This window comes from Typopeltis vanoorti, chromosome 15 (genome assembly GCF_054136105.1).
Source record: "Typopeltis vanoorti isolate ZY-2024b chromosome 15, IOZ_Tvanoo_1.0, whole genome shotgun sequence".
Classification (NCBI taxonomy): domain Eukaryota; kingdom Metazoa; phylum Arthropoda; class Arachnida; order Uropygi; family Thelyphonidae; genus Typopeltis; species Typopeltis vanoorti.
Genome location: NC_143563.1, coordinates 19,616,485 through 19,641,643, shown reverse-complemented (window position 1 = coordinate 19,641,643; position 25,159 = coordinate 19,616,485). Strand labels below are relative to the sequence as shown.

Genomic DNA, 25,159 nt, shown 5'->3' with positions numbered 1-25,159 from the left:
AACACTTTTTATAACTGTAAACACTTAAACAGTATACGGCACTCATTAAAACAAATCTTCTAAGCAATAACTGAATTAATCGTCGGTCACTACACACATAAACAAACGTTGTTGCATAAAGTACTACTGATCAGGCATGAAATAAGGCAACATACAATAATTCCTTAACTTGAGGTTTTATATACACAGTTGTTCATTCCTCCGGCATTCAATTTAATCCTTTAGGTACTATAATTCTTGACACCGCTATCATTAAACACAACTCTGTTGCCTCCAATTATTCTCTAGTTACTCCGCGCTATGCTTCAAGTTTCCGTGTGTCCTTGAATAGTCGGCCCTGAAATTAAATCTCAACTCAAGTAATCGCTAGTCTATCCGTATCACTTAGCTATCTTCCGTAGCTTTATTAGTTATTCTGAAACTTATAAGCTAACCGCTTCTCGACTAGTAGACTTTATTTAGCTGCTTGAGTGACTTGTCGACTCGCTATTATCGCACTGTGATTTTCGAATGCCGAATGCTCCGATTCCAACCTAATGCCAATCCCTCTCTAATAAATCTCTAATGCTCTCCTTTTTCCAGCATTCCTCGCTTTTTATATCCGTTTTTCCTGCCTAAATTCTTCTCGTGATCTCTTTAACTAATTCCTTTTTAGTAAACTTTCAGCTTTCTCCCCACGTTCTGTTCCAAAAACGTGCTCGTTCACTTACATACGTTTCCATGAAAACAAAACAAAATATAATAAAATTGAGCTATTACATAACGTTAAACTTTACAAGCAGGAATAAATAGAGAATATTTACATTTCAAATAATGCGCAGTTAAATTATCAAATACAAGTTCTTATAATATTAACATAATAATAAATAAAATAGCTTAATAATATTTAAAACAGTCTTTTCATTATTAATATATATATCTTTGAATAAATAATTAAATATTAGATAAAATTAAAGGTAGTTATATGAATATTAAATTATAAATAAATGATTTACATTAAATAATATTTACAAGTCTAGCCTATATGATGGAAGATCATGTTGGATTCTGAACCAAATAATAATTACTCTAATCTCTACATAATCAGAATCCAACAGCGGGAAATCGTAAGAATATATCGCAATATATCGTAAGAATAGGCCATATGATGGGACCAACGGAAAATGGCGTAAATGGCAGGAAAATGTAAATTGCGGGAACGTAAAAACGGGGTTTTACTGTAATAACATATTTTTAAATGATGATGGCATGAGAGGTCACAAGACCTATAACACTTACAGTGCCATGTTTGGGCAAGTGACTAAGGAGAAAATGTATTTTGTTGATATGTTTCTTAAAGAGTGGGAGGTTGTACTCAATGGGGAAAACAGTGTACGGAAGATTGTTCCAAAGAGTTAGAAGTGGATGGAATGAAGGAGGCTGATGAGAAGTAAGTTCAGTGTGTTTTGAGCTGGGCAGCATATGGGGGTTTGCCAGTGGCTGCACTAGTTCTTACATGGTTAGACGAAAGTGGAGGAATGGTATCAGCCAATTCAGAGGAGCAATGCTCACGAAAGTACCTATAGAAAAAGGCACATTGCTGAAACAGAGTGCCTATGATAAAGTGACTGAAGGGAGCCTGTGAGGAAAGAGTTACCTATTAAGTGGATTGCCCTCTTCTGAATATCATCAAGAATTCTTTGAGAGGTTTTGGGTGCTCCACTCCAAATGTGGGAAGAGTACTCCAAGGTTGGTTGGATCTGATATGTTGAGAAGAAGGGATGTTTATAATGGAAAGAACACCAAGTTTTTTAAAGGCTCTTTTATAGATCACCTCTTTCAAGCAGTGATCTGCACTATCAAGATGCTTGTTGCTTTCCTTATTGGTTTATTGGAATTGCAAGTTCTTACCTTGTTCACTTTTTTTTATTTTTACATATAGATCTACATATGTCATACTGTCTTATTATTCTCTTCTCTTTTTCAAAGGCATTTATTGAAACAGCTTTTCTATTTTTTAAAAAAACTTTTCTTTCAATTTGATTTGTATATCTTTGTGCATTGCAGCATATGTAAATTTATAATTTATATATATATATATATATATATGTATATAGTTATCCTCTGTGGATAAAAAAATATACACAAAGATATTGGAAATCATTTCTCCCATATTTAAAAAAAAGAATTCTCATTTTCAATGTGAAGTAATTCCTAAATTAAGTTAGAATCACAATTCAGTGGAATATAAAGTGTAAATGAAGTGCTCTTCACTAACAGTTTGGGTGTGTGTGCATGCATAAACTAACTTGAATAATTCACAACTTTCTACAAGTTTTTGGCCCTTTTTTATATGAAGATATTCAAATATCAAAATATAAATAAATATCAAGTGCAATAATCACACTAAACAATTCAAAATTATTTATTTTAATTTAAAAAAGTTTAACATAAAAATTAAAAATATTTACATCAGGAATCTATAAAAAGTACAAGTGATATATACTTATGTACAGTTCTGATAAATTAAACTATATATAAACACACATGTATATGTACACATACACAGATATTAAAATTTATTTTCCATTACTCCTTAAACAAAATGCTTTTATAAATTTCCCCCCATTCAATGTTAAAAACCTATAAAGTATTTCAAGAACTTATTTAGTTCTCGTTTTTATTTTTTAGTAAGTTTTTATTTTTTTATGATAATGTGAATGCTATGATAATATAAACATGATGTAGTTTTGAAATAAGATACTTTTTAAATGATTTTCGTAAAATAATACTTGCATATTCTTCAAAGAAGAGATGAATTTCTCATTAGTGAGAATGCTATACTTATCAGAGAAAAATATTAAGAAATTCATATTTCATAGTTTTTTCACCAATCATAAGAAGTTTTGCAAATGATTTTTGCTATTTCTCTTCAATTTGGTTTTCAAATATCTGACAGAAACAAAGTAAAAATTTATAAGATTTTATTTAAACAACTTATCAACCAGGTGACTGACTAAACGCATAAAAGGCCATTCAGCTGTAGATGACTGAGCTCTTTGCTGGCCTGGACTAATTACTGAAGAACTTCCAGCAGGAGACACAGGTGTACCTTTCCTTAGATAGCGATTCATCATTAGTGTCATTGAATTCTGGAAAAAAAAAAAAAAATGAATATCTAAAACGAGTTTAACATTTCAGCTAAATTACATTTTATTTACAATCATGAAAAGTGTTTTGTCATAAATCTACCTCTATCACAGTGATTGCAACAATGTGGTATATAGAGATAAAACAGAGCGCTGTTATCTCTGTATAAAGAAAAACTGGTCCTTGTTGATGACATAAACAGCAGATTCAATGGAAAAAAGACTAAAAGTCCTATTTAGAAGTAATTTTTTTATAAAGCAGTTATATAAAGTGCCACTTAGCTATAATCTGAATAAATCCAAATGAATTTTGATAGGCTTAAGTTATCTTTTTTGTGGGAAATTGTTCTTCTTTGCACAGTGCCCTCCCTAGTTATTTATTTTTTATATAATGGTTAGGACTTCAGAGCTGTTTGGAACATGATATTCTACTGTATTTTCAGATGGCTGACACATTCTCATTGTTGAATAGTCTTTGTTATTTTATTTGTACCTAGTTTACTTTTGAATTCACACTAAAGATGCCCTTGATACTTGAGTGAAAATCTTGTGCAATTAAAAATTATAATATGTCTTCTATTGTGTTATTTTTTTAAATTTAATTAGCAGTAATTACTCTTTAGTAAGTTTAAAGCTTCTAATAAAGCATGTTTCTGTTTTATTTAAATTAAAATAATATTATGGCAAAAAATGTTTAAAAGCATATGCTATGTTTTTAAAATTTGAGAAAATATATTACATGATTTAAAATGTTGAATTATTGATTATAATTAAAATATAACTTAATTTTTATTTCAAGTGAATAAATACATTCATAAATTGTAAACAAGTAAAATGCATGACATGCTTTATAAGCAAGCAATCAAACTTACATTTTTCTGAAATAAAGTTTCAAACATTTTTTTTAAACAAAGGAAATTTCAAAATTCAGGCACAATTGAAATGTATTATGTAAAATGTTATCAAGTGACTTACACTTGAGCTGAATCACAATTGGCTGAATATTACAGGATAAGAGCTCAAGAGTGTCACAGGAATTGTAGCTATCATCTTCGTGTAAGCTTCATGTGACATGCAAGGGCATGTTTGTAGAAACAGCAGGCAAGGTAGCATGAATAACATCAACTATGACAGTGTAATGATTTCATCAATGTGTTCAAATCTCTGAGGATGTTAGAGTTCACTCTTTCCTTTAGGTATTCCACAGGAAATAATCAGAATACATCAATTCAGGAGAGAGTAGCACCCAAGTGTCTTGCTTATCACATGCTCTACAAATAACTCATTTAGATCTTGACTGGTGAAATTAATATGCAAGACTTTCTTTTCTTTCTGCATTTAAGTAGCATCTTTGTCAATCTCCCATATGACAATTACCTGACAAATGTATCCTTAATATTATTTAGCATTGAGAGGTTCTGTAAAAATCAAGGAATAACTATATATCATTGTGAGATTACACATACGAGGGTGGTCTGAAAAGTTCTCAGCCTAACAATGAAAAAACGAATTTATAATTTCAAAATTACTTTTATTTTTCAACACAATCTTCAAATAGGACTCAGCCCCTGCACACAAGGCGAGGACCAAACAACAGTGGTTGGAGGTGAATGTGCCTGACCACATATCATCTAATTGGCTGTTTGGAAGTCCCAATCTGAATCTGTTGGACTTTCAAATTATGGTCAAAGCTTGAGAGAGTAGCCTGCAAAAAACACCCCAGCATCACCAACCTGAAGGTGGATTTGGAGTGAGCGGTTGCAGCATTTCTATTGGATGTTTTGTGTGCCACCATCGATATGTTTACTCAGAGACTTCAGGCATGGATGAAGGGAAAAGGGGGACATTGAAAACATTGAGTGCTGCTATATGCATTATACATGTGGTATGTATATGCTGAAAGCTGTAAATGATTTACTGATAAAGGTTTATGCACTGTTCAAGTTGTAACAGTATTTATGGCTAGACTGTGTATATTCCTGATTGCATTCCTGTTGAGTGCTTTCTACTACTGTGCTGTCACTGCTTGTTTCATTTGGCAATCTTTCAAAGTAATTACTCCAGACATCTAGAATATTTTCTTCAATTTTCATGTCACCTTTATCATATCTGATTCCTTACAGTATTCTTTCATCCAAGCTTTCTCAATAGTTTACAGAATATTTTCTAACCTTCCTGATATTTATTTTCAATGTTCTTACCAAAATCATCTTATGACTTTTGTTTAGCTAGTTTTACACATGCTTCATTTTTTTTTACATTTTTTTCTGTGTTCTCTAAAAGCATAAGCTGACTTACTTAACTTAAGAAAAAGTACAGACATAAAGTGTACTCTTAGCACTACAGCAGTTTTAAGCTGCAGCAGTGCTAAAAGTCAAGATCAGCATTAGTGTGAAAAACTAATGCTGATCTTAATTAGCATTAGTTTTTCACACTAATGCTGATCTTGACTTAGTGTGAAAAACATGTTAGCTATTAGATCTTCTGGTATTGTGAACTTATGTTTCAATACTTTGTATAAATACACATTGACAAAACATTGGAATTCTACTAGTGAAGAAAATCAATAAATTACTTACCATTTCTGCTCCTAACTCCCTTCGAACTAGCTGTTTGTCCCATGCAGTAAGATTAGGATGGAGAAGCACCAATACTGCTTGTGATAAAAGTAATGCTAAACTAGTCTCTAGAGTGTAGAGAAGCAACTGCCTGGAATAACAATATGAATTACTTATTACTTGTGAACTGCTTACCTTCAATAAATTTACTGAAGAGAAAATTAAAAACAACTTTAGTAATTGTTTTGTAAAATAATAACACAAACATACACTATTACAGAACTAAATCTGACATACTGTTATAAAGGACTGCAAAAATAACAACAGCAATATAATGAAGAAAGCTTCAAATAACAAGGGGATGAAGACAAAATTATTTTTTTTGCTTGGAGTAATGAACAAATGGAATGGATTTTCAAAAGCGGTCATGAATGCTCTGCCAGTGAATAATTATTAGCATAGGTATCCTCATGAGTTTTGGATTCCATAAAGATACTCTTATAATAATAATTCCTAACTGCATCAATCTATATGGGTCTTGGTTTCTGCTGATATTTTCTTTACTATTTCTAATTCAAACATCTGTTTTGCTGATCTCACATATAATAATAATAATAAAATAAATAAAGCACTACATTAAATTATTTCAGTTACTGCTGTCAGTAATGCATTTTAAGCACTTCTCTCAATCATAACTCATCATCACTATTTCCTGCTATGCATCTTCTAGGAGCACACCAGCTCCTATGACAGTCCAACATAAGTAAGGTTTCATTATTACTATTTCTATCTCCAGTTTTACTCCAAATTGATCTATTGCATCCAATATTTATGCCTTTTAAAGCATTCCTGACTGCATCAATCTATACAGGTCTTGGTTTCCTCTGATCTTTTCCTTACTATTTCTAATTCAAACATCTGTTCTGTGAATCTTGCATCTTGCATTTGGATCACATCAGATTAGATCTACTTACAAACTGCTGATTACTAATAACATTAAATGTCTTTAAAATGTCTTAATTTTTACTATGGTTCTGCTTTTGTTTAATATAATTTTATTTACTTGGCTTCTTGTCATAACCAGCCTTTCTTACTCTTTTATCCTTTTCCATATCTAATTTGCAATCTTCATTAAAAATTACATATAAACAGCAGACGGAAACATAGATATATTTTTTGCAATCAGTTTATCATTGAGAAGTGAGTTTATGTTTTCTATTTTCTATGATGTTAATTTATTTAAAGAGTTCTGAAAACATGTAGTGGATTTATTTTAAGAAAACAACATTTATATAGAGAAATTTCGCAGCCTGTTCGACCGACTGGTTACTATAGCTGCAGGTTTGAATCTCGCTGTGGTATGGATATTCATGGTTGTCTTTCAGTGGGAGATAAATTCACTGCCCAGTACATGACTACTGACTACTTAAAGAGAATTGGAGAAAAAAAAATAAAAATCCCTGTTTGTCTTTAGAGCAGGGTTTCTGGACTGTAAAAAATAAATTAATTAAAAATGATAAAAAAAAATTCCTTACCAGCCCACAGTACTGTTGTACTATAGAACAGCCTTTCATGGGTAGAAGGTATGTTAAAAAAAAAAACTTACAAACAAACAGAGAGTAGTATACAACCTAGTCCTATAGCACTTAATGTTGAATCAATTTTCTGTTTGTTCTTCAATTGTAACTGCTAGCCTATAACTTCAGGAATAAGTTACATATTGCTTTATATAAAATTCCATTCATACCATCTAATTTTAGTCATTTGAACAGATATTTTAAGCCTGTATCTAAAAAATAAAGATTCCTGTTATATTTCCCTGATTTTTCTATTTGTTTTGAAGTAAAAATCTAGTCTTGTGAATGCATAACTCTCTGCATTACAGGAAGAGTCTCTACTCAGGTTAGTTTAGATTTTTATTGAGATCTCATCAAAGAAGGCTAGATCTGTGACGATACTGAGAGCTAACTGAATGGCAGAAGTCTTATATTCACACACGAATAGTAAAATATTTACTTGAGCAAACCGATGTCTCTATTTATACAAATAACTTAGTCATGAATATATTTCATGTACACTTTTGTTTTGTTCATGCTTGGGTAAAATAAGGATAAAGACATGAATATAATTTCTTATCAAGTATAATTTACTTTCTTTCCTAGCAAAAAATATGTTGCAACTGTTTTTAAGCTGGGATATTGTAATCCATTTTGCTACTTGTTTTCAAGTCACTTGTTTTTCTTTCTTCACCCCCACCCCCCAATCTCAAATTTTGCATCCATACATCAAAATTGGTTTGAATACTAATAAGTTTGGTATTTTGGAGCACAATACTGAGTTTTAACTAACTATCTTATGGATGTGATATACCATATTACTGATCTAATCAAAGTGTGTGACAAATGAAAATTATGATCACAGGCTTGGAAAAATCAATCTGTTACTCTTGAGATTTCCAGATCATATGATTTGGTCCAGCATTGAGGTTTATTCAACAATCTGCCATTCTGCAATCTATTTTATGCTGTGCAATTCACTTTGAACTTCTTCATTAATGCAAGCTTGCTCTAGGATTATGTTCTATTCCTACCTTCTTTCATTGTTTTCACTATTCACTATTTCCACTGATGATAGTAGTACAGTCCTTTCCTCCTACTCATTTGAAAACTTGGCAGTACATTAATAAACACAGATCATGAACTTTATTTAATTGCCCTTCTTCTTATGGTGCTATCTTCTTTCAAAGGTAGCGACCATCTTGGCAAACAAACTGCGTTCTTGCATTAATCTGAGAAGTTGTACGCTGCTCTTTCCTGTCCACGTCTTGATGTTGTCAAACCAGGATATTCTTTTTCTTCCTCTAGCTCCTTTGTCATCAATTCTTCCTAACAAAATAGTTTGTAGAAGTTGGTATTTGGCGTTTCTCGTGATAAGATTGGCCTGGTTGGCCGAGCTTTTGGCTGGAGAGCATATCCGCTCTCCAGCCAAAAGGCTGTGGATTTGAATCCCACTGTGAGCATGGATGTTTGTGATTGTCTGTGAAAATACTAATGGTGAAGGTCTGCAGTAGATGGTGTTGGTGTAGATGATGAAGGCAGTTGCGGTTACTGGAGTGGTGGAGACGGAGAGTTTTAGAGTAGGTGTCCTCCCTCAATGAATCTTTGGACTCCCTGGAGGTGTTACATAATAATAATAATAATATGATGTTTTTCATTGCTTGATTGTTTGCATGATTGATGTACACTTTTGTTTTGTTCATGCTTGGGTAAAATAAGGATAAAGACATGAATATAATTTCTCATCAAGTATAATTTACTTTCTTGATCTGAGATCTTCGGCTTTTTTTGCCAATGAATTTTAAGACATCTTCATTGGTATTTTTCTGTCCATGACATCTTTAGCATTCTTCTATATAGCCACATCTCAAAGGTTTCAATTTTCTTGATGGCTATCACCTTCAATGTCCATGTTTTAACTCCATAGAGCAGAATGGTCCAGATGTAGCATTTCGACATTTGGCATCTGACCTTTTATGCTTAGATCTTTATTGCAGAATATTGTTCTCATTTTCATGAAGGACTGCTGTGCAACTTCAATCCTTGTCTTTATATCTATTTTAGGATCCCACCTTTCATTAAGCCAGCAAACCAGACCAGATATTTTTCCCATCGAGTGTCAGTTTCATTAGTGAGGTTGGATGTTTGCCGATGACCATGTATTTTGTCTTGTTGATATTTATATTTATTCCCATTCTTTGGCTTTCTATGTATATCCTATCAATGAGGTTTTGGAGATCCGTGATGTTATCTGTAATTAGCACGATGTCATCTGCATATCGTAGGTTGTTAACAATCTTTCCATTTATTGCGATTCCCTCTGGACATTCTTTTAATGCTTTTTTAAAGATTACATCTGCGTATATGTTGAACAAGAGTGCTGAGAGCATGCATCCTTCTCTCATTCCTCTTTTGATGTTAATATCTTTACTTTACCCTTAACTTTAATAATGCACACATCACCAGAGAGGAGCAATTTTTCTTGATGAACTGACATTAACCTCTCTCTCTCTCTCTTTTATGTAAAACAGTTTCAAAACTGGTGTTTAAATAAAATAAAAATTGCAAAACTAAGTGAAAGAAATGTAAAAAGAGTTTCCTGCCTTTCAGGTGGTAATAATCCTTCAGGCTGAGGGGCTCTTCCTGGAGATGGAGCACGTTCATTCTGTTAAGAAAAAATAATAATAATAATAATAAAATAAATAAATAAATAAAAAAAATAAATAAATAAAAATATATATATATATATATACATACATGCACATCACTACCATAATGTGCATCCCATTTAAAATAAATAAATTATCCAAAATCATATGCATGTCTAGAGGCTACGCAATAAAAAATAAAGAATTTTTGTTTTAAGTGAAATCAATATTAATTGGTATGTATGCTGTCCATCATGGACTTAATTATTCAAACTATTCAAAAGTATATTCAAGCAATTATTAGTTGCTTTAAACCTTAATCATGACTTGGACTGTTTTCAGCACCTTGGGAAATCTTATAAGTTACTCTCAGAAAAAGTTTAACACACACACACACATCCATGCATGCATGCATGCATGCACACAATTGGTTTCTTAAAGAAATCTTTACATTTAATCTGTATTAATCTGTATTTAATCCTTAGGCAGTCACAGCTATTTTTATAATGTTAGGTGGTTGTTCATCAAACAATGAACATCCAACACATTATTTTATTCTACAACTGCTTTTTAATATAAAATCAAAATAATTTTATTTTGCAAAGATTTATTTTCTGATTAATATAGCTTTCAAAATTAAGAAATTATTATGCAGTTATGAATTATTTATAATTGATAAAATCACAAGCACATTATTGACATTTAAGGTACAGAGTATCATATTAATTTTTATCACATATTAGTTTATTCAGCTTAGTGTCACTGCTATGAAAATTGAGCTCTACCACATTTACTACACTGCAGATTATTCAACTGAAGAACTCTCTATCACACACACACACACACACTTGACTAGTATATAATAATTCCTGTTTTGTTGTTAGAAATCTGTCTTTTGTTGATTCAAATAATTTTATCATGCTAACATTCAAATTACATCAGAGCAAAATATGTCATATTTACATATACAAGAAATTTATCTTCATGTTTAGTGTTAAATACTACAGCTACTCATTTCCTCTCTGTCTCAGTAATATCAATTACTGTGATTCTACCTATTAGTGGCAGTTGAATTTTAAGTGGTAAATGAATTTCAGTGCTTGGTGTGAGACCACCACTCTTCTTATCAAAGGCCTGAAGTTCTTTGGAAAAGTGGTTTCCAAATTCTCTAACCCTTAGTCCATTTATGGTACTAATTAACTAATGATAGGTTTACAACTTTTTTGCAGATGGGATTCACATAAAAAAGTTCCAACTCTGTTTCACTGATACTTTGTATAGTGAGATGACTATCATTAATTCTATTGAGGCTGTTTTTACTGAAACAACTTTATAGTTGTTTGTTCCCAATAAAAGCAACTTTGTTTAACTAGGTGATGTGACACCTTCACCAGCATACATCTAATTATGCTGCATTATCAAAATGCATATGGGGTTTTAAGCCAATAAAGAATTCAATTGGTTTGCTATGTCCATCCCAAATTACCAACTCATCCAGGTTTGTTCAGTATCCATGTGTATACCTAATAACCCAAAGCAATCCTCCAAACTAAATTTAGATGGTAACTGATAACTGATAATTATTAATGAATATTAATATAATTATTTACAATTAACAATACAAGATTATTTGTGAAAATAATGAGGTGGAATGGAACTGCAGAAACTAATTTCAGCTGACATGAATGTTTATACAAATTGTTCTGTGTTGGATGTACTGAGGATCACCTGAAATTATTTCTTTGCTCTGTAATTTTTTCTCTGGATGCTTTAGGTAACAAACTTCTGATATGTCATGCATAAAAAGCAATCATCAAGAAAGTTTACAACATCATTAATTATATTTAGCCATCTGTCAATACATACAATCCAAAACAAAAATTGGTAATATCTCTGAATTCAAATTGATTTTCTTTATTACTGAATTAATACAAAATATGAAATTATAAGGCCACCAAGGATTCTAAGTTTAGCTAGTACACACTGAAAGCTTAAAATACTGCATTAATAGCCAGAAAACAGTTGCATAGTAGTAATGTGAAATTCCACAATGCAAACAACACAGGCCATCCTTCAAAATGTTGGTGCTTTTTAAGACATTTATTCTTGAAAAACAATGCAGGTGGGGGGGGGTATTTTTCTCATAAATTCAGTATAGCGAACCTTGTTTTATAATTTTCTTTAATTCACACAAAAACACAAGGAAATAAGTAAATAATATTTATTTAAAGCCATTATATTAGAGGTCATTAATTAATTACAAGGTAGAGCATAAACAATGGATTGATTTGAAACAGTGAGAGTTGTGTGATGTTCTATGCAGAACAATGCAAAGGAATAACTGAGGAAACACTTATTAGTTATTACCTGCATTAAAAAAAAAAATCCCCTTTAACAATGTGTAATTTGAATATGACTCTCCCATATCTTAGATAGTGAGAGGTAGGGGTTCTGATTTAAGTTCAGAAGGTGCAGTAAGGCCTCGGCACTTTCTTTAAACAAACATTCGAATTTATAGCAACGCAGATAAAGTAAATGTGTTTCAAACAATAGGATATTGTGGTCCATAACTATTCCATGCTGTGCCAAGCCACATTTCCTGTTGCTGATGCAAGATTAGTGTTCTTGTATTTCACTGAGCATCCAGTTTGTTTGAAGAAAGAACAATGATGGCCATAAGAAACCTGGTAGACACTAGGAAAAGTGTCTTAATCTCTATTATTTTTGGATGATAATTTGTTGATAGGAAGAGGGGGTAGCCACTAAATTGTATTTCTTAAGAATTCTGGAAATGAGTTCTGCAATGACAGAAATGTATGGGATGAGGACTCAACATATTGTTTCCTTGTTATATGAGCTAGGATTATAGGAATCAAAAGATGTTGTGTAGTCCTTTCTGAGAAGCCATTGAGTTTCATATATTGTTTGATGTTTAAGAGTTATTGCTGTAATTGTTGAGGCACAGTGTGAGCATACATACTGTTCTAAAGTTTTGATAATTCCAGTCTTCTGTGAGGAATGGTGAGCAGATTGCTGTTAAATGTAGCGATGGGTGAAAGTAAGCTTTTGATAAATAAAAGTAATTAGTTTTCCTAATGATGAGCAGAGGAACAGAAGAAGGATAATTTGTTATCTTTTCTATTTCCAAAGTAAATTTAATTTGTGGATGTAGATTGTTTATATTAGATAAAAAAAAAAGTTTCTTCATTATGGGGCCAGATTGCAAAAATGTCATCTATATAACAAACCGAAATTATGAAGGTCAAGGGTGTGTATCATTGGTGTCATGTATGAGCAAGTAGTTAAGAGGAAAGCCTGACCTGGGTATTGCAATATGTGTTTTGAATAAACATAGCCCTTGAAGAAAAGCATGAAGAATATTTTTGACAAACAATAGAAGTAGATGGAATCCAAGAGGAGAAGGTTGAGAATTGGATGAATAGGTTGGTGGACAATGAATGGATAGTGACCAGCAGCCTGCTCATGTTTTAATAAGCATCAAGGAAAGTGAAGGAATGATGATGATGGCCAGTTCTTCTGAACTGGCCATCATCATCATACCAGTGCTCGTAGATGCACCTACAGAAAAGGTATAAGGCAGAAACAGAACATCTAGGGAGAATGGGGGGGGGGGGGAGAGTGATTAGAATGAGTAAGTCAGTCTGCAAGAGGAGTCATCTTTAAATGGAATGCCCTCTTTTGGACAGTATTGATCATTCTTAAGGACATTTTCTGTGCACCAATCTAGATGTGAGAACAGTATTCTAAAGGTTGGGAGGATTTGGGATTTATATAGTGCTTGGATGCTAAGGAGACTAAAAATGTGAAATGCTTGTAACAGACAAGACTAAAAGGTCAGCAAAGAATAAGAAAAACCTACTTTTGGCTTAAGACCTTGATCTTATCAAAGATAAGTGAAATGAAGTGAGACCTTTGTTATGAAAAATAAGAGAACTATATTTTGGTAGCAATAAAAGTGAAAGGTTGTCCTCACTTCCAATGAAGGATGGCAAGAAGATTATTGTTGCAGCACTTGAAGATGGAATAGAGTGTAATATCATCATTAAAGTTTTGGATAAAATTTGAGGTCAGCAAATGAAGGACATTAATGTACAGGAGAAAAGAGTAGATGAAAGTACAAGGCATTGGTAATCTGAGGAGAGGAAACTATCCATCATTACATGCAGTGAATAATCGAGAAAGGGGATTGGGAATTCAATTGTGAAGGGTGAAAGATAAGATGATAGTTTGGTAAGCAGAAACATCCAATGAAATGGCCTAGAAGTATCAAAAGCAGTTGTATGAATTTCTCCAAACCTTGACATGGATTATAACCAAAGATGGGTACTGTTGAATATGAAATCTGCTGTTGAACAAGCATGACTGAATAAATATTGGTGGTTACTGCTTACCAGATAGGCCTTAAGATTATGAATAAGTCAGATGTTGATGACCTTCTCTATAACTTTTGACAGAACTGAGTGAAAAGCAATGGGATAACAGTTTGTTTGGACTGAGATGAATATAAGCATACTTCTGTGAAGTAGGGTTGATTTTGGACAACTATGAAAGATTTTTAAAAAATCAATAAATGTTAACTGCACAAATTTTGAGCAATTTGGGAGGGGATACTGAGTTAACATCAGGAATGGAAGACTTCCATCAAGGGTACTGAAGGTTCATCTGATGTCTTTCTGGGGAAAAAAAAATTAGAGGAGGTATGCAATGAGTTGTTCTTGGTATAATGGAGGATGACTTGTCTTAGTCATCTATAGAAGAGCTAGAGGAGAAGAAAATGTCAGGAAGTTAGCTTTCTCTTTGGATGATGTTACAATGGTAACATCATGTTGTGTGTGTGTGTGAGTGAGAGAGAGAGAGAGAGATGGAAGGACAGAAGATGGAATGTGATTATTTATCATTGTCTGGTAGCACGGATAAGTGACCAGAATGCTTGAATGCCATTGAGGAGGAGGCAAGTTTTCTGCACATGGTCCTTTCAAAGTTGGATTTTTTATTTACTGATGGTATGTTGCAGCTTTTGTGAGGTATAGTGTAGACTGAGTGTGAAGCTGGTATTTCTGACTCATGACACATGTGATGTATGCAAGTGTCTTTGACTAATATTCTTCTGGCAGATAGATAGACAATTTTTGCTAGATTTACAGCTAATAGCAAACACTCCAGCATTTCTTCCAACTTGACAAGCAAAATTGAAGAAGAAAAACCAGTTTTGAGTTGTGGATGCTAAAGTCCCCAAGAAAAAAAGCTCTCATTATTTGGATATCTGAACTGCAGAAATCAAGCTTCAAACAAATAATCAAAGAGATCAGAGAGGATATCCAAATTTGGAGACCAAAAAAAAAAGATAACAAATGAATGCTACAAAATCAGGCAAGGAAAATTTTTAGAGCAGATGAGAAAAAAAAAAAATAAATAAATAAATAAAATGGGATTCTAGGTTTGACATTATTCCTATTATATTAAGATGAATATTTGACTTTTGAAAGAACATGTTATAAAAAATCTCTATGAACTGGATTGGTGCAAAAGGACAAATGAGGAACTGTATAGCAAAGTAAACTGCAAAGAGAATCTAATGCATAAAATAATTTAAAAAAAAACTAAAGCTTTTCAGACATATCCACAGAATGAATAACAGTAGAAAGATCAAAAACTTGATGCTTTGTACAATGGAAAGTATAAACAGAAGAGGAAGTCAAGACTGGATAGATGATGTGAAGGACTGGTATAGAAAGTGTTTGCATGATTTGAGGCAATGGACAAAGAAATGGCTAGGAATGGTGAAACAAGCATTAGTTGTGCTTTTCATTCAAAATGGAAATACACAACAACAAATATCAAAACAGAGATTTTCTAATGAAGATGCAAATATTAATTGATGAATTCTCATTTTGACAGTTAACTTTCCATATATCTTACTTTAAAACATTTTATTTACTTAATTTCTTAACAGGTAGTACTCCTAAGATAATTCTAATATAAGGGTGATGTGGCAGTCAAACTAATAAACTTGCTTATAATTTTGAAACTGAAAATTAAGAGAAAGAGAAAACTGAATACATGCACAAACTGTAAAAAAGTGTGAGAAAAATATTCATCTGTAATCCATTTTTTCTTTACAAATATATAACAAAAATATGAGTCACCCACACAATTATAAATTTACTCTCACTTACCCTTGTAAGTGACCTCAAACACATGTTTATACAAGATAAAATTGAGCCAAAACTGAGAGGTGCTGCATGGTCAACTGCTGGTGTACTAATGAAACTAATGTGCAGAAGTGGCTGCCATTGATCAATATCTACACCCTATATAACAACAAATAAGGCAAATTATTATCTCTATGTGAATTAACTATTATATAGCATACTTTCTAAACATATTTAGAACATATTATATGGAATTATTTATAAGAAAATCCCTCCCCCTCCACAAAAAATCGTATTATTATAATTTTTTTACTTTTCTTTTCTAGCAAATATCTTCAGATGTTTAGAGCTTATGGATTAATTCACAAGCTTTCTCTTCAGCATATTCCATTCGGTATATTCAGTTTAAAAGGATGATTTATGAAAGGATTTTTATGATTTGTTTATGAAAGGATAACCTGAACAGCATGATCAGATAATACTTCAATGAAGACCATAAAATGAACTAGATATGGCTGAGTGGACTTAGTTCCTATTTTGCTACTAACAGATCTTGCTGCTACTACAAATCCCACTTCTAAATGAATGTTGAAATGGCACATTTCATCAATTAGTCTGTCCGTTAAAAAAAATTATTCACTTAGAAAAATATTCATCTCCATTAAAATGCAAGAAGGTGTTGCTTTCTAACATGTCTTTTTTAAAAATTGCAGAGATAATTCTAAAATACTGATTTTCTGAAAATTAGAGAAATTATACATTATGCAAAAGCAAGGAGGGTTTATAAGAATACAAGTTGTGTTCTGTTACAAGCTGAAATACAAAAAATAGATCAGATCCATTCTCTATAGAACACACACACACACAAAAAAAAAGAAGCATATTACTCACATAATGTCCTGACGAATTTAATATCCTCAAATATATGGAATGCATATGTCCATATATATATATATATATGGACTGGTACATAAAGCGAATGATCTTCTCCATCCTATAGGTCACAGCAGAGGCTCTCATATATATATTCTTTCAAAATATATCTTTGAAAACATCAATGTATCGTTGATGATGTGTGTGTATCATATGGAAGCATGCCCAACAAGTTCTTAAAGATTCTGTACAATTCCTGAATAATTGGCATTGGAGGTTTACATAAAAATATGGAAAAACATCTTTAGCTCACCTAAGCATACTAATGTACTACAGGCTTACAACCTTTCATGATGCCTTTCTTCAGGCCTTTCTTATGGAAAGATACCAGCAATATTGTCTAGGAGATCTGCTATGGATCAAAAGTGTTGAATTTTCATTCTGTAAGCCCTCCCCCTCATATAATAGCACTCAAATGTTCAATGTTTTAATAACTTTTTTAACTGTGAGTGCTGACAACATTTCTGACCAAACAATTGATATACAACAAAACTTCTTATTGCTAATAAAGGAATTAACATCACAGATACTTATGTAAAATTCGATGTAGCTTGAAGTTTTACGAGAGCTTTACATCGATTTAAAAAGTTTGTATATAAAAAAAAAATAAATAAACGTGTATAAAAGAATATATATAATTCTATGATAAGTTTTATCTGGCCAAAAACACAGTAAAAAAGAATGGGCAAAGTTTGCAAGAAACAAAAGAAAATACTATGTCACTCCAACCTATATGTTATTGTTTAATTAAGTGCTTTTGAAACCATTGTTTACAAGCTCTGTCTATGCCCACCATCAAGGTCATTCTGAAAAGGGACGGTGAAATTCACAAGTAGTTCCGGTGTCCATCTAATTGGATTTTGTGTAGTATACCAGAAGAAGAAAGAACAGGTCAGTCGAAATAGAAGATCAAAGTGTCATGCCGAATTCTTCAGGAGTCTCAACACTTCACGCAAGGCCCCGGAGATGGTGAAATAAAAAGGCATGAAGATCAATAGAAATTCATCAGCAGTTAGGGGCAGAAATTTCAGGAGTAGGATCCATAGGACAGGACATTACGACAAGGCCACGCCAGAGGAGAAGCCGATCGGAATGACGAGAGAATTGCAAATGTAAATACCTGAGGCAGGTTTGGTCGGATGATTTTTGCCATGGGAGGTCAACTGAAGCCAACAGCCACAGAGCAAACCTCAAGCACCGGAGAATTTGCCTGTATGTTGAAACCTTTTGCCTGAGCTATTCGAGTGCCAGAGATTTGCAGTCCAAAGCCCACTACTATCCCGACAAGATGTCACTGAAGTAAGACACACCGGAAGGAAGCCTAAGGCCCGAAATATCAGGAAAAGCATAGGGACTTCAGTGCAAGACCTTTGGATGAGTGTGCGACATAAGAGTGATTGTATGATCTTTACAGTATTTGTTTTTCATTCATCTTGTTTTGTCAGGGTGTATTTCCAATCCAATTTTTCGGCAGTTTTGGCTTATGTTATTCAGCATTGATTCTAGGAGTTTGGGTAAGTGAGATATTAATACCACATCATTGGCGAATAATAGGATATTTAATATTTCACCATCAATGTTTATTCTATCTTTCATGTCAGTTTTTCGAATGATGCTGTCCAGAGTAGATGTGAAGAGATTGGGTGATAAGACATCACCCTGACGTACTCCTCTACTTAAGTTAATTTTAATCGGGTGATTGAAAAGGGTGATATTTGTTGTGCTTTCTTTGTAGATATCTTTTATGAGTTGGATATATGCTTTTTCTATGCCTTGGATGAGTGTGCGACACAGAGCCTCTGTGTCATTATGCTCTTTACTGCATTATGCTCAACAGTGTCAAATGCCTTTTTAAAATCTATAAAAAGAAGACAAAGTGGGATCTGGTATTCTCTGCATCTTTCTGTTAGCTGAGTAATAGTTTGAATGTGATCTATTGTTGAAAAGCCTTTTTTGAAACCAGCCTGTTCTTTGCAGCTATTTTCATTGATGGAGGTTTGTATTCAGTTTAGGATGATTCTGGAGAATATTTTATGTGTGCTAATAGACAGATAGGTCTGTAGTTACTAATGTCTTTTTTATTACCTTTTTTATGCAGAATTATGGTCTTTGATGTTTTCCATTCAGTACTTTCCTTAATTGTATATATCGGGTAAACCTTTCTGCTAGAGCTTTAAAGAGTATTTGTCCACCCATTTTTAATTCATCAGATTTTATACCGTCAATTTCTGGTGATCGGTCATTTTTCATATGGTGGATAGCCAGTTTTATTTCTTCAGGTAGGACAGATGTTATTTTCAGATTTCCCAAATTTTCGTCTGGTTCTGGAGCTGTGATTACTTGTTTAGATGAATAAAGGTTCTCATAAAACGATTTTACTATTTTTTCCATTTCACCTCTGTTTGTGTGTCTGTTTCCTTGATTGTCTATGAAGGCTGATGATAGTGGTTGCTTTAGATTTATTTCTTTTTCTACTTTTTTTAGGCTACTGCAGAGCCTAGCTGCTTCTGCCAATTTTGTTGTTCTATATATATTATAGTCGTCTTTGATATTCTGCCTCAGTTGTTTACAAATAATTTTATATTCTAGATGAGCTTTCCCTGTATCTTTCAGTATTCTTCTTTTCTTCAATAGTTCTATTGTTCTTGCTGATAGGCGTTTCCTGGTCTTAGGAGGAAGTTCATACGAGGTTCTTTCTTTGCAGCGCATTAATTTATTGTTAAAGTTTGTTAAATCTTTGTCGATGTCATTTTTTAATTTCCAGTCGGTTTCTTCCACCTTTTTTTCCCCTAAATTCTTTTGGGTTTATCTGTTTTGAGCGATTTTTATGGTTGGACTGTGCTCGTATGCATTCTTCATTTTTTTTTATGTATTTTGACTTCGACATTTTTTATTATTCTTTTGCAATCTGTTAGGATGAAATCAATTTCATTTCTTGTCTTTCCATTTGAAGATTGCCAAGTCCATCTTTTTCCAGTTCTCTTTTTAAAGAAACTATCCATAATGTACAGCCTTTCTGCTTCTACAAATTCACCTCGTTCATTTCTTTCCCCTTTCCCCCATGGTCAAATGTATTTTTCTTCAATAAATCGTGTACCAATCTTCTACTGAAAAAAACAACATACACTATTGTGTATGTTGTTTTTTTCAGTAATGTTTCTCATAGGTGTTCATAGAAATTTCCTATTTCTTCTTTGTCAGCTGATGAGGTGGGTGCATAGGCTGCTATTATTTTTATTGTTATGGATTCTCCAATTTTTAATATTAGTATTCCTAATCATTCAGAATGGATTGTACAAGAAATAATATTTTTAGTTAGCTTTTCATTTATGATGAAGCCAACTCCTTCAGCCCTTGTAGTGTTATCTGAGGCTCCCAGGAAAATTTGGTTGCCATTGTTCCATTTTGCTGTTAATTCAGAGCTTCTTCGGGTTTCACAGATAGCAAGGACATCAAACTTTACATTTTGCAGTTCTTGAAGCAGGAAATCAATATGGGAGTCAGAAGACAGAGTTCTACTGTTGAAGGAACCAATAAATAGGGTCGAATTTCCAGATGGTGGTCTGTCTTCCTCTGTGAGATTCTTAGCACCCCCCCCCCTGCTCTTGCAGATTTCTCACCACCACCTTGGTGGAATTGCAAAGAGCTGCGCAGGACTGGGGGGGCCTTTTTCTTCTTCTACTTGCTGGCATCTTTACAGTGGTCTACAGCACTTCTCCTGACCATGGTTCTGAAGTGTGCCTTTGGTCCACGGCTCCTTATTCATTATTCGGAGCTGCCCACTTGAGCTTCCCTCATCCGCCACCTGAGGGACGTGCTCGGTAGGGGTGATGTCCCCCCCCCACAAGATTGAAATTCTTATCCACTCACAAAGAGGTTAGTTAACTATATAGTTATTTCACAAATTTCATACCAATTACTAACATGCCAAATGACTCTCTTATAGACACATCTTATTACTATTAACTTAATTCTTATCAGCCCATCTATAACGTATCTCCTAGATTACAAAAGGGAATGTATAACAAAAGATGGAACAAACTTACAGAGGCTCTGTGTCGCACACTCATCCAAGGCATAGAAAAAGCATACATCCAACTCATAAAAGATATCTACAAAGAAAGCGCAACAAATATCACCCTTTTCAATCACCCAATTAAAATTAACTTAAGTAGAGGAGTACGTCAGGGTGATGTCTTATCACCTAATCTCCTCACATCTACTCTGGACAGCATCATTCGAAAAACTGACATGAAAGATAGAATAAACATTGATGGTGAAATATTAAATATCCTATTATTCGCCAATGATATGGTATTAATATCTCACTCACCCAAACTCCTAGAATCAATGCTGAATAACATAAGCCAAAACTGCAGAAAAATTGGATTGGAAATACACCCTGACAAAACAAGATGGATGAAAAACAAATACTGTAAAGATCATACAATCACTCTAGAATCTCACACCATCAAAAAAAGTTGAAGAATACATCTACCTCGGCCAGTCCATATAATGAATAATGATATATCAAATGAAATGACAAGGAGAAAAAGAGCTGCTTGGATAGCCTTCAACAAAATAAAATCAACAATTACCAACCAAAACATAGATATAGACATAAGAACCCATCTTTTCAATAGTCACATCTTACCAGCATTAGCTTATGGCAGTGAAACATGGAACACAATTTTAAAAGAAGAACAAAGCAACTCAACGTGCAATAGAAAGAAGAATATGCAATATAAACAAAATAGACCACATAAGACACACAGAAATCAGGAAGAAGTCTGGACTCACAGATATAATAAAAACAATCTACAACAGCAAAAGAAGATGGGCCAGAATGAGAGACAGCAGATGGACAGTCAGAGTTACAAACTGGTATCCGAGAGATACCAAAAGGAAACCTGGAAGACTTATTTCAATAAGTTGGAAGAAAATGGAGAAGAAAAGCCCAAGACAGGAATAGCTGGACTCTTTACGACCTACAGTCATGGAGAAATCCTGACTGAAACCACAGGTCCATCAAGGTAATCAAAGTAAAAAAGAATTTCAATAAGTTGATTTTGTAAGCAGAGTAAATAAGTAATTTTGTTATAGAGTTATTTAATACTGAAGTGGAAAAGTTCTATTTTTATGCTAAAGGTTTAACAGATAGGTAGAGAAGACAACCTCCCTATCGTTGATTCATGTACCTTTTATACTAGTGTAAATAAATGTGTTTTGTTTATATGTCAATAGAGTGCTGCCTGATCTTTCCAATTACAATGCACTGTTCCTAAATAAACACGAACCTAAGAGTGAGAATCAAATAAGATAGCAGAAGCGTGTGGTTAAGTGCAATTAGACCACGACTGTTTGCGCTAAATTTTGCTGAAGAAATTTTGTGTTAGAGAGAGAAATCAACCTGCCGTATTACTGAGTTTTATGCCAATAAAATGATACTGGTGGTGCAGTCTTAACAAACAAATTTTCTAGTATCCATAGGCATAAGACTCTTAGTGCGAAAGGTAGATAAACTTATTATGCAATAGTAGGATAGAATAAGAAGAGGAAAATATATAAATAATTAAAATATATCGTTACAAAGGCACAGTAACCAATCAGGTTTATGATATAGTATAGAAACAGGTTTACAAATAGCAAATAATAACTATACATTTATACTTAATCACTGTAAATTTGCTCACCAAATTGGCCAATAACATATCTTCCCATTCCTCTAATAAGAACTAGAGCACCACCCATACACAGTTAAACTTCAAATATACTGAACCAACATCTCATCTTCTTCCTTCATTCCATCTTCCTCTATTCTTTGGAACAGCCTTTCCCCATAATATTTTTCCCAATAAATATGAGTCTGAGCTTTACAAGAAACTTGTTAACAGATCTGTTCTTTCTCCCTGCCCATACACAGCACTCTTGTGTTACAGGTCTTGTGATCTCTTGCATATGTGGTAAATTTTAAAAAAAATTCATGTCTCAAGATTAGAAGCGTTAACCGGTCAATTTCATAAACTCAGTAGAGATTTTATAAATAAATGCAGTTCAACATCAACACATTTTCTGAACACATTCATTTTGGTAATTATTTACTGAAAGTTACTTCCTTCTGTCTTAGTATTATACTCTGAAATAATCAATGAACAAAGATGCAAAATAAATTATACAGATAAATAAGATTTGCTCTAACAATTCTCTACCAAATCATACATCATTATCATCAAATTCCTGTCATGTACCCTCAAGGGGTGTACAGGATATATTAATACAGTGGTATCTCACTAATCTGAAACAATAAAAACCATGCTCGTTCGGATTAGCGGATTTTCCCCCAAGAGACAACAATAACTAACGTTTAAGACAAAAATAATCAGATTCTAATGGTACATCAATTAAATTCTGTAAATAAATGAAGTAACTGATAGAAAAAAAAAAGCTGCTATACTGTAATGTAAAACTCAAAAAATAATACAGTACACAAGTTTGTTTTAGTAAAAAATTTAATTTGTATGTACCTGTATTGTTGAGGATTCTTATTTAATAAAATTGCATAGTTCAGTACGTAACTTAATTTGAGTAATTTGTACAAAAAAAAAATTATTTTTTTGTACAAAACACAAAAAAGTTTTTTTGTGTGTTATTTTAACACAAAAAAAATGTTCGAATGCTTCTTATTGGAACTGCATTAGCAATAAAATTTTGTGGAATGGCATGTCATTCTGCTCAGCACATTCTATACACATATTAAAACTGTCAACTGCCTGTTCATGTTTTATTTTTTTTCTTCGAGTTCTTTATCGTCATCATCGTCTTCTAATTCATTCTGTAGCATCATATTTATAATTTCAGCATCTGATTTGATTTCAAATTCACTTTCAGTTCTACCTGTAAGCCATTCTGTACATCTTTATGTGAAATTTCAACATCTGGATTTATATTTTTAACCAAATTATGCACGTTTTGAATTTCCTCTTTTTGTGTATCACCATAGTTATATTGTACTGTAATAATAATAAAAAAAATAATAAAAATAATAGCACAAAATAATAAATAATACTTAATAAACAGAACTTTTTTTTCCCTTTCAAATTGCAGTTCAGATTACTGGAGGGTTAGGACAAAAGAGGTTCGGATTAGCGAGATACCACTGTACTACATGAAAAATATACATCATTACTAACTTCCTATCTACAATTTTCCTTCAAATCAACCTGTTACCTGTGAAGACTCCAATATTATCAGATCTTATATTTCTATCTTCTAAGGCACTTTTTACTGTATCAATCGACCCATATCTTGGTTTTTTTCCTGACAACCTGGCAGAGAATGCATGTTTTGCTAATCTTTCCTATCACATTTTGTTCAAGTGACCATGCCACCTGAGATGCTCTGCTAATGCATTCCTGGATGCTGACAATGTCAAATTCTTTCCTAATATCCTAGTTTTTAATATGATATTGCCATTGATGCCATCTGTTCATGCCTATAATCTTTCTCAGGACTCTCATATCTGCGGTCTCTAGTCTTTGGTCAAGTGTTTTACTTCTGACCCAGCTCTCAGATCCATAAGTTAAAATTGGTTTGAATACTGTCTTATATATAGCTAATTTAGTGTTTTGACTAAATTCCACATAAATTTATTCAGTTGACTTCCTACCATATAAGCTTTGTTGATTCTGTTGTATATTTCCATATTTAATTTACCATCTTCTCTAAAAATCATGCCTAAGTAGCTGAAATGTTTCACTGGTTTTATCAGTTCTCCATTCACAATGCAGTTGATATTTTCAATGCTTCTGTCCATTTTCAATGTCTTTGTCTTGTTATTCATATTTGTATGTACCTGTATTGTTTTAATATGTTTTAATAAATTTAGGGACACTTTGTTTTAATTTGTTTTAATAAATGTTTAAAATGTTTTAATAAATTTAGGGATACAAAAACACATGCGTTGAACAGATTATTTTATTAATTAATAATAAAATAAAACTTGATGTTTCGACCCCTGTATCGAGGGCATCATCGGAAGAATACAAGTGTATAAGGAACCAAGCTACATGCTGCTATTGCCATTTCTTATGTTAGAGGCATTTTTGAAAAAATAGACAGAACACTATGCAAATACAACATTAAAACCACCTTTAAACCCCCAAA

At 32.9% G+C, this 25,159-nt stretch overlaps 1 protein-coding gene across 1 annotated transcript in view; it reads right to left on the bottom strand.

Annotated features, from left to right (window-relative positions):
* Positions 1 to 2,946: 2,946 nt before the first annotated feature.
* Positions 2,947 to 25,159, bottom strand: part of LOC150098439 (nucleoporin NUP188-like) — a 280,537-nt gene continuing 258,324 nt past the window's right edge. Inside the window, exons 28-31 of the mRNA XM_090405212.1 lie at positions 16,088 to 16,222; positions 9,846 to 9,907; positions 5,708 to 5,837; positions 2,947 to 3,131 (exon numbers count right to left, since the gene is read on the bottom strand). Of these exons, the coding sequence (XP_090261338.1) occupies positions 2,964 to 3,131; positions 5,708 to 5,837; positions 9,846 to 9,907; positions 16,088 to 16,222 (495 nt within the window). The 3' untranslated portion in view covers positions 2,947 to 2,963. The remainder of the gene's footprint in view (positions 3,132 to 5,707; positions 5,838 to 9,845; positions 9,908 to 16,087; positions 16,223 to 25,159) is intronic.